Raw genomic sequence first — 15,767 nt, forward strand, 5'->3', positions numbered from 1 at the left:
GATTTCGAGACAACCTAACGTTATGTAAATGTCAAACGCGTAAACCAAACGCAGTGACGTCACGACCCAATGCCACCGGCTGGGAAGGAGGTGTGCTAACGAGACAAATCCAAATGCAAACTTGGCAAGCGGAAATAACTGTGGCGTACATGACCGAGTCGATTGTAGTGTTCTCAAAACCCAAAACCCTGATATTTTGGAAGCTTATCGACTTTTCGGAAAAAGACTTCATAGGTAAGGTTCCTATTTCGCCGAAACCCATGTGGACCTGACAAAGTAGTATTTTTAGATTCAAGGCAAAGCAAGGCAAAGCGACACCGAATGACAACTTTTAGCTAAAGGTTTGTTTCAAAAGTAAGTGAGACGGGTACATGCCACTTAACGGTATTTACAATACACATGCGAATTCCATTACGGCCTTTTAAAATATACGCTGCAACAAATACTGACTCAAAGCACAATAACGGGATGTGATAAACCAGTCGCCAGTAACACAGTGAGTCAGACTGGCAAAATGTGCCGACAAAAACTTGAAACCCACAAAACTAAAATATACAGCACAGTCAAGCAAGTATACTTCCCTGAAAATCGAACAAGCGAAGTAAAAATATAAATAAAATACACAAAACCATGAAGAGCTCTTAGTATTTGTTGCCGCTTCATGTTTTCGTCAAAGTAAGTTGACATTACATTACATCCTGAGTAATGTTTATCACCGCGGCGGCCGCAAAAATCAGTTCAAGATTTGATAATCGCGCGGTGTTTTTTGACGTCATCGCTGCTTATCACTTTGCTCTGTGCTTTGTTCCGGCCGGTGCTCACCGAATTTGCAACTTCGTGGTAGCACTATCAACAAATCATAAACATGAGTTGGATATAAAGTAAGAACAGCCTATAACAATAATACCTTTAGGCAAAACGGCAAAGCATTCAGCTCATATATATTTTCGTTTCCATCCGGTGCTCGTCGGCATTTCTAAGCAAAAATGTAAGTGTGAGATTTGAGTTTGCACATTCAGTTCATACGAGGCTGTATGATGCTCGTTATGCAATTTTACCTGACAAACAAAGCAGTCAGGGTGCCAAAAGTTTGACATCGCTTCAATGTACGAACCCGTAATTATTGTGTCGCAACCATGACATGTCCTCGCGTGCAACGTGAAAAAATCGTCTATAAACGAACTTTGCATGTTAAAATCGGTTTACTTGAGGTTAGTTGACAATCCATATGCCACTTTAAACAAAATTACACAAGTGTCGTTTACCTAAACAATACGGCATTCCGTCTTTAACGATGTACGAGTCCATTAAAGGTGTGTTGCAATGGCAGCACCTTCGTTGAAAAAAAAGAACAAATAAAGTGACATTATTCAGTGATCTTTGTATTGGTTGTTATAAATGTAAACGCTAATTTGATTCGCTTGTTTTGTGTTACATGTGTGAAAAAAAGTGAAATTACCTAAAATGTTTCAGATGCCAATGTCTTCCAAGTGCCTGCAGAACAAAATATGCATTTAGTGTGTTGTTTGTCAAAATGATATGGCATGGCGCATTACAGAAACATAACCTTTATATAACCCTGGTCGGGGCGGATTCGCTCTCCACAATTACTGCATGATGTCCCAAACCACTTCGACCTTTCTGACAATGCAATGGGTAGCAGCTACATGCAAAACACAAATCGTATAAATAGCATAAATAATGTAAATCAAATGAGATTAAGCAATAGGTAGCCACAAATTTGCGACCCCATTTAGTTTGCCGTAAGATAAATATCCCCTCATGCTATGACGTACTCTCGGTCTTAATTGAATTGAATTTTCTCTCAATTCGATGGAGTTATGATTCTATGGCAGTTGATCTCAGTTTTAACGGGTTATTTATACCTCAATTAAACGAATCCTTTTTTCACTTCCATCCACTTTGTGTCGACCTGTATCGTTGTGAACACACGGGGTCAGCTGGGATCGTTGCAACTCTGTCCATGCGCTGGAATTGGCTAAAATCTGTCCGCCTGTATAACAAGGCATTGTTACGAAGAGGACATGTAACGACAAACTTAGTAAGAAGAAAAACATCCTAATAATATAGTGGTATTCATTGCGACACTGGAATGAACTGTTTTAAAGCAAAAAGTTTAAACCAGTGCACATTAATGTTTCAACATCTACGAAAGATTTTGTACAAACCACCCATCAGTGGGCAATTATAAACAAAAATGCTTGTATATAATAAGTCATTGTTACAAAGAGCATACCAGTTGACTTAAACTGAGTTAAAATTTGATCATAACGATTATATAGTCCAACCCGAGCACAGATAATATCAGTTTTGATGTCCTAATAATGTGTAATGCAGGGGTCGGCAACCTTTTAGGCGACGCGTGCCAATTTATGTGTTATTTCCATGTGTTAATGAACTCGCGTGCCAACGTTATTCTAAAGAATAGTGGTTCGTGCCAGCTGATATCAATACTAAAGAGAAATCGAAAGAGTGTTTTGTGCATGTAAGGCCGAATTGTATAACAATGGCTTGATAAAAACTACAAATAAGCAGTGTGACAGGTTAAATTGTTACTTCAATATAAACACGCAAATCGGTTGGCGTGCCATGAAAAACCACCTCGCGTGCCAAGCTTGGCACGCATGCTAGGGGTTGCCGACCCCTGGTGTAATGTATTCATTGCATAAGAACAATGGAATAAACTATTTTGAAGTAAACGTTTGAACCAAATTATTTTGGCAACATGTACTTACCCCAAACCACAGTTTAACCCAAAATCACACATAACAATGCCGGTTTGATTCGATCTAGTGCCTCTACAAGGTCTGGTATTTACTTTGATGTGTATATTTTGTAATGACATTCACTTAGCCACTGAACTAATGAAGCATTTCAAAAAAAGCAAAACACTCCAATCGCTCTGCTTTGTATGGTGGAGCGGGGTCGTGTCGAATTTCATTGTAAATTGGTCTCAAAAACCTACCTTTTGCTGTTCGTGCGATGCCAACAGCTACGTCTAATTCCGAGCCTCCGTATTTCGTATTGCCCGTTGGATAATCGTACTCGGAATAAACTTTACCTCTATCGAACAAATACTTGTGCTTACAGACACCGTAAGACACAGTTCAAAACTCAGTCGTTAGTCAAAGCTCATTACGTTGCTATAGTTCATAATATTGTAGACTCAGGTTGCATAACAAGCCGAAAACCGCAAAGACGTTTTGCTAATACCTTGTTACTCCCATTTGAACTCGAGGTCCGCTAAAAAGAAGAGTAGATCCTGCCAAACCTCTAGACTCATCTTGTCGGGCACAACTGGGACAAGCCAGAACGTCTTTGGCCCACGAAGTTTGCACCAATGCGGATTGGATAGTCAAGCAGCTGTGAAATTAACATAATGTTAAATATGTAATTCGGTTGTTGGATAACGTTGCATCTTTACCAGTTTAGGGCATCCCAAGGCTTCTGGAACACGATTAGGAATTGATCCTCGTAAGACGATATTTCAAATCCGTGAAAATCTTTGGTGCAGCGGTTGATCACGTCACAGTACTGGTGCAAAGTACTGAAAATGTTACAAAGGTCTGGTGTAAGTTAAAGGGGAATCATTTGTGGCATGTTACACCTGTGAAATTGGCGTACCTGTTAAATGTGTCGGGAGAGCATTTGTGCATCAGTTCTTCTATACCGTTCATTCGTAGCGAAACTATAGTTACCACCCCACTCGGACCTCTTCCTTTGGATACGAGGGGTGAGGAAACAATCTGAAATTTCGGTTTAGTTTATTTGGGTTAGTGAACAAAAGAATTTCATGCCACATATAGTTTTATACTTTTCCTACTGCTGTTATTGAGTTTACCCGGGGAAAATAACGTGTTTGTAAACCATGCGTAAAAGTAAAATTAATAACAGATATATTACACTAACAAACAACAAAAAGAAGGTTAATTAAGGATTTTTTTAAACCGTTTTCTGCGACGATAACAAAAATGTTTTGAAAAAGAACGACAATTTCAGCAAAAGGGCGACGTATGGCTGCCCTATCTTTATGATCGAGGAATACACTGGAACATACCCTAGTTTCAGGTGGAAGGTTGCTGATAGGGGAGTTGTTCTTGTTCATGGTTTGTGTCTTGGATCCCATTTCACCATCGGCGTCTGACGAACTGAAAAAGCAAACATGAAAACTATTGATTCTTTGTCCCTAAGTGAAGGTACTTATTTACCTAACGCTGATATCAGCTCACACTATCTTACTATGACGTATTGGCAAATAAACACCAATTTAAGAGGTGTCGCTGGTACAACTGTATTAAGTCTCGTACCTCAAGAAGAGGTATAAAAGTGCTTTAAACCTTTACCTCGATTTGCCAGTCATTGCCCCAACCGCCATTCAGCGGTATGGTCTCTTCTTTACGGTTTACTGCTGGCATATGACGACGAAACAATGCCTGTGTACTGCAACTGTATATTCCATACTCTGTGTATTTGCCAGAATGACGACGTCCTTGAAAGAACTGGCGGTTGGCGAGGCCTGGTCCTCAGTGAAATATCGAGTATCGTTCGCTGAAATGACAAGAAATGAACATCGTCAATTAAGTAGCAAGTGGCAAGAATTTAACAAAGGTTTCCATTCAATTAACCTGGCCACGGGCGAATGGCAATGACAGGCAATTTTCCAGACTGCCTCTTTTGTCTTGTCTGTCCAGAAGCCGCCGCCGTTGAATAGGGGGAAGCGAAGGCAGGTAAACAATTTGATGAGATTAAGTGAGTGGAACCAACAAAGTGCCTTTATTGCGATATACTCTTACAATTCGCGCCAGCAGAAGCTATTCGTTCTATCACTATGGCATACAAACACTTACTACCCTTTCAATCATTGCCTGGCATTTTAACAAATGTGATTGAAAATCCTTTAAAACCTATACACTTTTCTGTACGCTAAGCCCTGTAGTAGCTTACACCTTGTGTCATTTTTAAATAAGGTTCTTCCTTCGAATTCGAGGTTAATATAAACAGGCTTTCTCTGCTACTCTTGTCTCAAGTAGTGAAGATTCCATCAATGAAGGTTTCCACAATAGGCCCAGCGCGTAGTTGTATTGTTTATTATGAAACACGCGTAAACCAGATGAATGCGGGTTAACCACGCTAGACTTCTCATGTATCCACATTTTGCTGGGGTGTTTCTTTTGTGCACGAATCGCTTGGACGTGATTACAGAACAGCCCGACAAACAAGCAAACATCACATATATACAAACTTACACAGTCAATCTAAAATAGCGCTTAACAAAAGCAATGCACCAACTATTACTACACTTGCACCCTGTCTGTTAAGGCTTGTCACCAGTGTGCAAAGGGGTACATTATGTACGTCGGAGTGCCTTTAGCTCTATTTGTTTAGACCTAGCATAGAATACGGTGCGGCTTTTACTAACTTGGCTTGTTCGATTGGAAAACAAACAAGCTCGCAAAACGTAGTCCGAGGTATGTTTCTGGTGGAGTAAATAAAAGCTACCAACAAGGCTTCTGAATTTAAACGAAACAGGTCTATAAAGAAAAAATAAATACCGCATAAGAGACATACTTTGCATCATATTGTTGTTTTATTGATTGAGTCAAGGGTATTTACCTTACAGAAATCTTGTTGCTCAATGTCGCACAAAGTAACCTTGCATCTAATCTCTATCGACGTTGCTCTAAATCCACTCAACAAATCAATATTGAATTTAAAAATGACATTGTAGCGACTCTTTGTACAAATGTTCGTCGAGTCTTTGTGATTCCCACAGCTGTCATGTAAAGGTATCATATCTTAGCAGTGCGATGCATAGTTTATGAAACCACGCTTGGACCAGTGCAGTCTGTTTCAAAAGTTAGTTTACCTTGTTTTGAGAATATCCTGGGTTTCCTCGGTTGTTGCATTTGCTGTATTGTTTTCAAAACGCAACCAACATTGGGCAGTCTTGCAAAACACAAGTGTTATACTAAACTAAATCAAAATCCCTGAATGTATGTTACCTGCAGTGCGAATCGCCCCATAGGGGGCTGAAGAATTTCCAAAATACAAACATTTACTTGTCCAATGCTTACAGAGCGGTTAGTAGTTTGTCGGGTACTACAGTTCATATCATTGCAAAAGGCCAAATTGACTTCCACACTGGTGGTAAACGATGCGTTCACTTGCGTTGCCCTACAAAATGTTTAAAGTAACACAATATTACCTAAAACCTTAAAGATTACCTTATCAGTGATTACCTTAACACGATTAAACGCTGTGTGGCTGAAATCACGCCCTTCGTTCGGAATGAACATGTTTTAACCAAATGTATATTGTGGATGATTTTTGGATCTGTATTGTTTAGCCCTCTTGCCACAATCAAGTACGAAACATTGGTAAAAGTTTCTGTAAGCTGCTCAAAGTTAGTTTTGTATCAAAAATTCATTACAAATTAATTGCAGAAATGGCACCGTTGCCTTTCAAAATGTTGGGCAACAACGTTTAAAGCTCAAAAATGATGTGGCAATGAGTTATAGTTCCGGTGTGTGTTTTGCGGTTGGCACGTACCGAAAAGGAGGCACACTGCGCGAACTCCTGCAAGTTCAGAACAAACTCATCTCCGGCATTCAGCATTGAGCAGTTTCCTGTTTCGGTCGTAATCGTGGCATCAATCACACTACTAATGTTCAATGTCTCGATGAGAAATGATGTGTTTAACCTTTATAGAAGACACAGATCTGCTCACAGCTTTAATAATATATATACAAGCATATGCAATTTTAGGGTGTACTTAAGTGTATGAGTAAACTCTCTAAACTGTGGTTCTCAACCGCGGCTCTCAGGGTCGCATGCGGCTTCCAACTACTTATTTTGCGACTCGCACCATTTAAACATTTCTAAATGAAACGTATACAGGCCATGCAGCATATTTATCTCGTCTTTAATTATTACCATCACACTTTTAACGACTTTTTCACCTGACAGTGGTGGTGTAAGGTCGACACGTCACAGTCACAAATGCATTGGTCTAAATAAAAAAAAAACTGTTACCAAACCATTAGGATATCGCACAAAACGTTCTGTCACCTGTATCACTGGCGCAACATGAAGTAAGATTATGCTGCAAACAGTTAAAAGTTTGATCATGTTTACGACTATGCTTGCCATCCGTTGTTAATATTGTCGTTTTGCAGTTCACAATATATTGAATGAATTTCAAACAACATTTCCGCTGCTTTATTTTTCTCAACTGTATTTCAGTTGTGGCCATTCGTCACTTATTGGTCAGCCATTTACGGCTTATAATTGAAGCTTTTTACTATTTGGTATGTTTTTTGTTCAGTGTAATAAATAATTGCGAAACATTGACTTGGACCATTGTCCAATAGCCTAAGTTATCGACCAATTTTGAAACACATGTCTATCTTGTAGTTTTAAAGAGGTTTTTGTAGTTTTAAAGTGTCAACCCCTAAATTCTATGGAACCAAAATAAAATCTAACATAGCATTTTTATTTGTCCGTGGCAGAAATCACTCGGAACGTGCTATCTTGATTGAAATAGAATTTTATTACTGACAAAATGACATGCGGTGCAGAACACATTACGGTAAACGCATGACACCAAACGTCGCGCCCACAATCTTTAATGCCTGCCAAGTATGCCCTAGGGCCGTTGTTGTTCACTGACGATACCTACGTTTTTTCTCAGTTTGACTGAAAGTTAGTGCCTGAATACTGTACCTACTTTTTATATTTCAACCTGTGAAAAAGTGTTTGTAGTTTTAGGCATGATGCCAAGATCAGTCTTTTTAACATAAATAATCTTTGTGCAGCTGTGTAGGGACGCTTTGAAACTATAGAATATATAACTATAGTTACATTTTTTGAGAAATGTAAACACAGGCATGGTTAGCATTCCTACTGTTTTGCTTCTTGTTTTTGTTGCGCACTCGAACGCTCAGGTATGTCGCAATGGTGGAGAACTACATAAAGAACTGGGGTTGTGTATTTGCACGCATTCTTGGACGGGAAAGGACTGCTCAGAGTGGAGTATGTAACACAAACCGACATACCTTATACTGGAAAGCGAGTTAATGTAATTCTCCTTATTCTCAGAGCACCATCTTTGCTATTTCGACGATGGTTTTTCGTACAGGGGATTTTTGAGCCGCACCAAAAATGGCTTGAGGTGTGCACCATGGACTACAGACAGCAACAACCTCTACCCTTTGGGAGAAAATGGAGTTGACGTTCATAATCACTGTCGCAATCCCGGTTTGTTGTTTTGTCACATTACCAGAGTTGTGATTTAGAGTTGCACCGGGTCTAAAATTGGGGACCGAACCCGGGTCAAGCCAAAAAGTAATAGCCCGCAATCGGCCCCGAATCAATTTCGTTAAACATTGTGTTAAAAGTCCAAATTAGGCACGAAGGCTGGTGAAATAGCTACAAAAGTGAAACCCTAAGTAAAATCAAGCCTGAATTCAATCCGTTTGATTCAACCTGAATCATGCCTGAAACATCTGGCTAGACTTATAAGTCTGTTTTGATGCCCAGTACACATAACACTTTTTCAGTCCTAAAACTACACATTTGGTTAACAGATTGTGACAAAATCTTGGGCTCATAGATTTTTTTGTATTACAGATCATGATCCGAAAGGGTTGTGGTGTTATGTTGAAAGCTCTGAACTCGTTGGATACTGTAACGCAACGGTGTGTCCAGGTACTTGATGACATTTATGACATATTTGAATACATTATATTTTTCAAGCGAAGGCTAAAAGCTGCGACAATTTTGTGTCAAATATGTTGTTAGTAGTAACTATTAAAACATTGAAATAAGCTATTGCTGCCAGGCATAATGTATGACCAAGTATTGCTCATCCAGCAGTTTTAATGTAAACAATCGACGTTTCGACGTCCTATACAAGACGCCTTCATCAGGATAATGACATAACTTGCAAGACAAAAAAACATTGTTTGTGCAACGTGATTTGTTTTCCATCCAGACCACTACAAGTCCCCACCTAATATCACTGTGAAGGGTCGAGGAAAAGACGGTAAAGATAATACAGTTCGATTTCTGTACGGACCATTGGTGTCGGGAATATGTGGTGGTGTCGTCGCTCTTCTTTTAATCATAGGTCAGTTTCGGTTTCTCTACCATTTATTTGTAATTACAAAACTTGAGTGGAGTCTCTACTTTAATCGAATCAAGCGTATTGCTGGAGTTTTCTTGTTTCTCGGAAACGTCCAGTGAAAGAGGCTGTGTCCATAATCATTACACCTTTAGCTTCCCTTAGTGTTAAGCATTTTTTGGATAATTTAGGTTCAAGTTGATTGTGATATCTGTTTAATGCGTTTTGTAAACAGCTTCTCGCCTTCGGTCGACCTTTGAATTACATACTGACATAGCAATAGATTGTACAAAACAATGTATTATTGGGCTGCAAAATGCGTTATTTTTGGTTATTGTTTGGTTGCAACTATTTTAAATCCAGGCTTGGCCGAATATTGTCGACGAAGGCGGGCAATTACCAAATCACCACAAAATGGCACCAAACACCTTTCTTCGAAAAGTGATGTCAATGAACAACGCAAGAGGTGATTTTGTTGTTGTAAAAATCTGTTTATAATGTTAATCTAAAGGTTTGTGTACTTCATAAAGCTATGTGTTTTCATCCACAAAGGGGCGTCATAACTGTGAATATGGATACAGGAGAAAGTAAAGAAGTACAATAAAAGGGGCAGGAACTTGGCCGAATGGCCTGGCGCGCCTGACCCACATACAGACATAAAAACGTGATCGGGATTCGTCCCCGGGAGTGTCCTGGGTTCGATACCGGGGAAAAAAAGAAGTACAATAAGATTTGTTGTTGATGAAAATCTAGAGGTTTCCTCTCTTCGATCGTTATGTATATTGTCATTTCTCAATACATAACTAATTATGGATGAACCTCAAGCAAATAGCAAACTAACTGTCACAAACAGTTGTTGCTGATGATCTAATACCACAGAGTGAAAACGTGAACAAACCTTTTAAAAAACAAGTTATTATCGTTTTTATACACTATTTGTTTCATTGTTGTCTTTTTTGTGAATGTTGTTTTTTTCCTTGCTACTAGTTTACTTCCCCAAAGAGTCTATGTGTGTGTTTTTCATACATACTCTTTAAAATTAAACTTATTCACGTGCAATACCGTTTTAAAGAAATAGGATAACTTGTTGCCCACTACAGACCCTCCCATGTTTTTCATGACGAACACAAACCACATACAGTCCCACAATTGTGTTGTTAGTTTATTACGTACTAACACTCGACGATTACATGACGTGTTTAATAATGACGTCAAGGGCTGCATACACCTCGTTACAGCTGGGTTCGATCTGGAATACGAAACATTTGTGGTACGAAAGTTTTCAGCCAGTACACATAAGTTTACCTGATGGGTCTGCGGCAAAACGAAACCATAACGGCCTTCATATCTCAACACAATGGTGTAAGAAATGCTAACACCGTTATCGAAAGCAAAGTCACCGGAATCACCAGAGGCAAGGACTGTAAAAGTAAAGGTTTGCTACAGTGGAAAAAATAATACAAATAGATTTACAATAAGCTGCAGACAGTGCACACTGTTTCGACCTATAAGGTCTTATCAGTGCAGCTGGTGACGAGAGATCGGCCGCATTGGCTAGTGTAGCCATTCAACGGCACTCCAGTTTGTTGGGAGCACAGGGTACAACCCCATGCATCACCTAGTCCGTGCGATGCCACAACTGGACATACAGCACAGGTGAAACTGGCTCACAATGGCCAAGCAACTGCTTGGGAACCACAGTGAAGTCGGCTCAGTGTCACAGTATCAATGTAAAAGCATATAGAGCCAATAAATGATAAGCTGCAGACAGTGCACACTGTTTCGACCTATAAGGTCTCATCAGTGCAGCTGGTGACGAGAGATCGGCCGCATTGGCTAGTGTAGCCATTCAACGGCACTCCAGTTTGTTGGGAGCACAGGGTACAACCCCATGCATCACCTAGTCCGTGCGATGCCACAACTGGACATACAGCACAGGTGAAACTGGCTCACAATGGCCAAGCAACTGTTGGCTACACTAGCCAATAAACTAGTAAACTAGGCCCGCAGAAACTACCAATTTTAGGAGTATGGTCACACTTTGCAAGTAAATAACTGTTACCTTGATGCTGCCGTTATGAGCTTTAACGAAACGCTGCAGAGCGTTGGTCAATTTTTCAGAGGCCACTTCAAGAAGTTTCTAATCATTTAGAATAAGCTTGGAGACGCACGCTTTTTTCTTATCAACAGATAACAAAACTTTCAAGTTACCTTGAGCTGAAACTCTCTAAAATCTAAAAAACAGTTTAAATGCATATGGACTCAATCAAGGTTTGGTGTAGTGTAGAACAGCTAACGAAATTCACGAAAAACTTTTAACAAACAGAAAAGGGTCAATTATGAAAGCAGTAAACGTTTATAGGCCTATGAACAAAAGAGGCCACAGCTAGGTAACAATATCGAGTGAAGAAACATTCATTTGCACAAACAATCACACCCACAAAGTGTTTTAGTGTGCTAACATCAGTTGCTACGTAAAGATTTAGATTCTAGACGCATGTTGGGAAGGGAGGAAATTGAAATCGTATATTAATTGTTCTTTTTCACATGAAATACAACATTTCTTTTGCATAAAACTAAATAGGAGGGGATGTACAGTAACTAACGTGCTGTATCCCGTGTCAATCAATAAGTAACAAAATTTACAGACTTTTTTCGATGCGCGGTCGGGTTTCGCTAAAGTAGTTAGAAGCGCACCTGTGTCTTGGTCAAAAAAACGTACATGGTTCGGAAACAACAACGCGTCTCGCTCTACATCTTTAGTTTACCAAAGCGCGTCAACACCCTATCCTATAGACACGCGAAAAACTAAACTATAAGGACATGTTGGTTGGCTGGCAGCTGACGAAATTCTCACATTGTCTTTCCAAACGCTATATGGTGCATTGTTCTTGGGTGATAAGTACAGGTGCACTGCAAACCCAAACCTTATACCGATGTTACATGCGCACGCAGAAATACGTCAAAATCTAAAGCGGACAATTAATCAACGACCAGAAACAATTTGGAAACAGACCATTAGAATAGGCTAAAACTTCTTGATGGTGTTCATTTTGTCTTTACTGTTTTTAACCGCGTTTTCGATAGTTTGCACTTTTTCTTTTTGAACGGTTTTGCTAACCCAACACGTAAACATTCTTTGTTTTGTATTTTCTTAAGTTTGCATTTTTTCAATATTCTGTTTGCACCGGAGTTTTACTTGAGGAAAACCATTAGTCTTTAAACGTTTCGTACCAGTTAATTTGCGGACAAAGATTAGATTTTCTATCTTGTTTTTAAATGGTATACTGTCGTTGCTTGATATTACTTGAATTACGCAGCAGATTTGTTTAGCTGTTGTTTAGAAGCTAGTAGTCCATATGTTCATCTATTCTTTAAACAGTTTCTAGCATTTGGCGTTTGATTTGCCTATTGACGAAACTGCTAATTCTGCAAAAGCTAAACAATGTATTGATAGATTGATGAATATCAATGGGAATTATAGTTCGTTACTTTAACAAAAACTATTTTGAATACAGTTAGAGCAAAATATTAAAACGCCTGTTGCTGATGATATAGCAAAACGTTCCCAACGTTTTGTGAGCCTTATTCGCTTTTTGTTACGATGCTGTTTCTTGTGTGATTTACTTCTTTTTTTCGAGCAAGTTTACTTGCCTCAGAAGTATGTCTTTTAGTGTTTTTAAATATCCCTGTAAAACTATTTTGTGTCTAACCGGTTTGAAAATAACATGTCCTCTCCGATCGAACCCAAACATTCGCATCGGTTTCGCAACTTTCGATATCAAATGCACTATTTCTGATGACAGTTGACGTTTATTACGTACTAACATCTTGGCACCTACATGATGTATTTTGAAATGACGTCAAGGGCGGGATAAATCTCCGTGCAGCTGTCTCCGATCTTGGAAGAAAAAAACGTTTTAGGTCTACAACTGTTTTTAAACATTGCAAAACACAGGCTTATTCTTACTTGGCTTTCGGGCAAAAGAAACCCGTAACGACCTTCATCTCTCAACTCGATGGTGTAAGAAATTGGGACACCGTTATCAATGGCAAAGTCATCAGAACCACCAGCCGCGAGATCTGCGGCATAAGGGTAAAAATGATATATATGTCTTTAAGTTGCGCCAACACCACATTGGGAATAAATATGCAAGACTGTAAACTGCATTGTTTTACAAGTTTACTAAAGATAACGTACACATTGTCGCGTGTCCAGATCCGAAGGTAAAAGTTTTCTTATTCACGGCATAGATTGCTTCAGTGGAATCAAATGCAAGGGCAGCCTAAATACATAACAGTTAAATACATAACAGCACACCAACCTAAACGCTTAATTCGACATTTCTTACCAGTTCGTCTGCATTTTCTGCGTCTTGCCTCTTGCATGAGTAAGGATAGATATATTGTTGACCGTAACTGTGGAAGGTGACGTAGGCCTGTCAAACGCAAGGAAAATAGAAGAGTAAGTTTAATTTTTTTTTCTTTTTTCTATAGATTAATAGTGGAACAACTCGATAAACCAATACAAAATTTTAGGGTATAACAATTTACCAACAAGAACCCTATTACCCTAATGTTTCCATTGTTGTCCGTAATGAAGTCTTGCAGAACATTGGTCAGTGGCTCAGATGCACATTGTGGTCCGTAGTAAGTCTCGGAGCAAGGGTTTGATGAAGATCCCGGGCCCGACCATTCGGCATCAAAGTTTCTGTTGGGGTCAACTCCGTAGCACACTGTGCCGTAGTTGGATCTAGTTTTTCTCCACATACGATCCTGTATAATTAAATTTGCTGCAAACTTTGCCAACAGACAGGACATTTAAAAGAAATACCAACATCACAATTGACTTACATCGGTCCAACTGTACGCGTATCCGTCCACGTTCAAAACCGGAAAGACAATAAAAGTAAGAGCATCCATCATGGTGGTCACTTGAGAGTCTGTTCCGTAGCTGCTTAACATCTATTTCCAAAGATAATTTTAACACAACAGTAAATTCTGGGCAAGTTTATTATTAATAGAATAAACCTAAATTATTTTGTTTTAATAACAACCCATGCAAATAAAGTCAATTAACTTACGCGATTGACGAAGCATTGGCAAACTGCTGGGGAAATCCATTCTCGCGCGTGAATGCCGCAATCGATAACGAACATCGGGTTTGTAGTTTTGGAGCCAAGGGTTAGCTTTTTGATATCTCTGCCTTCCGTGGTACTTCCCGCGGTTTCACTTTTGGCAAGGCTTGGATATCTTGCGGCTATGTCATCACTCCACGCTATAATCTTAATTTTAGATATATTTTAGATTATAAAATGTAACTTTCATCTACACACAGAAAGGCACATTTATTATGTTTAATGCTTTACCTCGTCTGCAGTGTGATAGACGTCGTAGTCGTAGGCCAAAGCAGCTTTTGATTTGCGTGGGACGTCGAATTGGTTGTCGATCAGGCTTTGAACATTAAATATTTTTACTTCGTATTCCATGCCGACTTTCTCGAGTTTGCGTTTGACAACGCGAATGTTCTTGCTGTGAAAAAAAAATATTTGTTCACCCAAGACTTTGCAGGTATTTATCATTTACGCACTTACGTGGAAAAGCGAACATCGACAGACTTTCCAATGCTAACAAGATCGGCGGAGTCTGGAGACCAGAAATCGGCCTTCAAACAAGTTACGTTTTGCGTAAATTAAGACAAACTTGTAAACAACAAATAAACTGAAGTACTAAATCTTACCAATCCATCAATTGATCCAAACTCTTTAATTAGCTTTAAATGCGCTGGAGCTTTGGGAAAGAGGGTTAGTACCTGATCCCTGTCACACAGTTTCCACAAATAGTTAAGCGATAACCGATATTAAACATAGTTTTAAGTGTCACTTACCCATCAAATCGTTTGGCGCATGTCAAAGCAATGCAACTTAGGAGCAAGACAATCTTCATCGTTATTTCAATGTCGTTGTATCGAATACTAAAATAATATGAACTTGACTGCACTTAAATAACGACAAGGTTAACGATAAATGAAAAAGGCTACCTGGCATAAAATGTTTTTGTGTGGTGAGGTAACAGTAACACAAACACTGCAGCGTCGCTTCGATCCACTTGTGGTTTGCTCTCGGAACATATGTTGTTTCTCACAGCTATGTGGATGGAGTTGTCTGCAATGCATTGAATAACGACGTTTCAAAGCATCTGGAAAACACATTATTATTTATTATTATTGGGAATATATCATTCACTTACATGTCGTCTCTGCTATACAGTGTTCATATCCCGCGATTTTTCGAGAACGAACTTATCTACCACGTGTCTGTTGGTTGGTTGTAAAAGTAATGGTAAACCTCTCTGATACTGTGTCATTAATACTCTTAAATCATTCTGATGAGATATGTTCTAAACTCGCAATCACATAAGACAACTCAACATAGCTAACACATCGGCCCAAGATTTTCGTCCTGGGCTAACACACAAAAAGATTCATCAATGTTGGGGTAAGTCGTGATTTTTATTATGGAAAAAAGAATAAATATTTAATTGGGCATAAGAAGGTTAGAATAGTTATCTTTGGATGTTAATATGTTAATACAATGCTAGTCTAATCTCTGCGCGATCCCAAACA

General features: G+C 39.2%; 3 protein-coding genes across 4 annotated transcripts; 1 reads left to right on the plus strand and 2 right to left on the minus strand.

Annotated features, from left to right (window-relative positions):
* Positions 1-263: 263 nt before the first annotated feature.
* Positions 264-5,416, minus strand: LOC145227544 (uncharacterized). Of its 2 annotated transcripts, none has more exons than XM_080092391.1 (14): positions 4,647-5,415; positions 4,365-4,569; positions 4,079-4,169; positions 3,646-3,767; positions 3,446-3,568; positions 3,235-3,384; positions 2,987-3,084; positions 1,887-2,014; positions 1,568-1,663; positions 1,460-1,494; positions 1,266-1,333; positions 1,059-1,171; positions 908-976; positions 264-846 (listed from the first exon to the last, which is right to left on the minus strand). In XM_080092391.1, exons 2-14 carry the CDS (start codon positions 4,394-4,396, stop codon positions 739-741), a joined length of 1,233 nt encoding a protein of 410 aa, XP_079948517.1. In that variant the 5' UTR covers positions 4,397-4,569; positions 4,647-5,415; the 3' UTR covers positions 264-738. The 2 variants fall into 2 exon arrangements, with proteins under 2 accessions (XP_079948517.1, XP_079948518.1); XM_080092392.1 differs by having other exon boundaries at positions 785-846; positions 1,115-1,171; positions 4,647-5,416.
* Positions 5,417-7,815: 2,399 nt separating this feature from the next.
* LOC145227547 (salivary plasminogen activator beta-like) lies at positions 7,816-10,201 on the plus strand. Its single transcript, XM_080092395.1, has 6 exons — positions 7,816-8,052; positions 8,119-8,277; positions 8,650-8,727; positions 9,014-9,148; positions 9,506-9,608; positions 9,695-10,201. Exons 1-6 carry the CDS (start codon positions 7,908-7,910, stop codon positions 9,744-9,746), a joined length of 672 nt encoding a protein of 223 aa, XP_079948521.1. The 5' UTR covers positions 7,816-7,907; the 3' UTR covers positions 9,747-10,201.
* Positions 10,202-12,976: 2,775 nt separating this feature from the next.
* LOC145227545 (carboxypeptidase B-like) lies at positions 12,977-15,088 on the minus strand. Its single transcript, XM_080092393.1, has 11 exons — positions 15,030-15,088; positions 14,883-14,961; positions 14,737-14,807; positions 14,512-14,674; positions 14,227-14,427; positions 13,997-14,107; positions 13,715-13,918; positions 13,495-13,581; positions 13,344-13,428; positions 13,113-13,225; positions 12,977-13,043 (listed from the first exon to the last, which is right to left on the minus strand). Exons 1-11 carry the CDS (start codon positions 15,086-15,088, stop codon positions 12,981-12,983), a joined length of 1,236 nt encoding a protein of 411 aa, XP_079948519.1. The 3' UTR covers positions 12,977-12,980.
* Between the last annotated feature and the right edge of the window lie 679 nt (positions 15,089-15,767).

The sequence above is a fragment of the Phallusia mammillata genome, chromosome 5 (genome assembly GCF_965637545.1).
Source record: "Phallusia mammillata chromosome 5, kaPhaMamm4.hap1.1, whole genome shotgun sequence".
Classification (NCBI taxonomy): Eukaryota; Metazoa; Chordata; class Ascidiacea; order Phlebobranchia; family Ascidiidae; genus Phallusia; species Phallusia mammillata.

What these genes read in the sequence shown, in the direction of transcription:
- LOC145227544 (XM_080092391.1), bottom strand. Translation starts at nt 4,396, where the DNA reads ATGGCGGTTGGGGCAATGACTGGCAAATCGAG. An exon ending in GCAATGACTGGCAAATCGAG is followed by an intron (nt 4,170 to 4,364) that starts GTAAAGGTTTAA and finishes TTGCTTTTTCAG; the next exon opens with TTCGTCAGACGCCGATGGTG. An exon ending in CTTTGCCGTTTTGCCTAAAG is followed by an intron (nt 847 to 907) that starts GTATTATTGTTA and finishes ATTTGTTGATAG; the next exon opens with TGCTACCACGAAGTTGCAAA.
- LOC145227547 (XM_080092395.1), top strand. Translation starts at nt 7,908, where the DNA reads ATGGTTAGCATTCCTACTGTTTTGCTTCTTGTTTTTGTTGCGCACTCG. An exon ending in TAATCACTGTCGCAATCCCG is followed by an intron (nt 8,278 to 8,649) that starts GTTTGTTGTTTT and finishes TTTGTATTACAG; the next exon opens with ATCATGATCCGAAAGGGTTG. An exon ending in GTCAATGAACAACGCAAGAG is followed by an intron (nt 9,609 to 9,694) that starts GTGATTTTGTTG and finishes TCATCCACAAAG; the next exon opens with GGGCGTCATAACTGTGAATA.
- LOC145227545 (XM_080092393.1), bottom strand. Translation starts at nt 15,088, where the DNA reads ATGAAGATTGTCTTGCTCCTAAGTTGCATTGCTTTGACATGCGCCAAA. An exon ending in GTCGATGTTCGCTTTTCCAC is followed by an intron (nt 14,675 to 14,736) that starts GTAAGTGCGTAA and finishes TTTTTTTCACAG; the next exon opens with CAAGAACATTCGCGTTGTCA. An exon ending in GCCAATGCTTCGTCAATCGC is followed by an intron (nt 14,108 to 14,226) that starts GTAAGTTAATTG and finishes CTTTGGAAATAG; the next exon opens with ATGTTAAGCAGCTACGGAAC.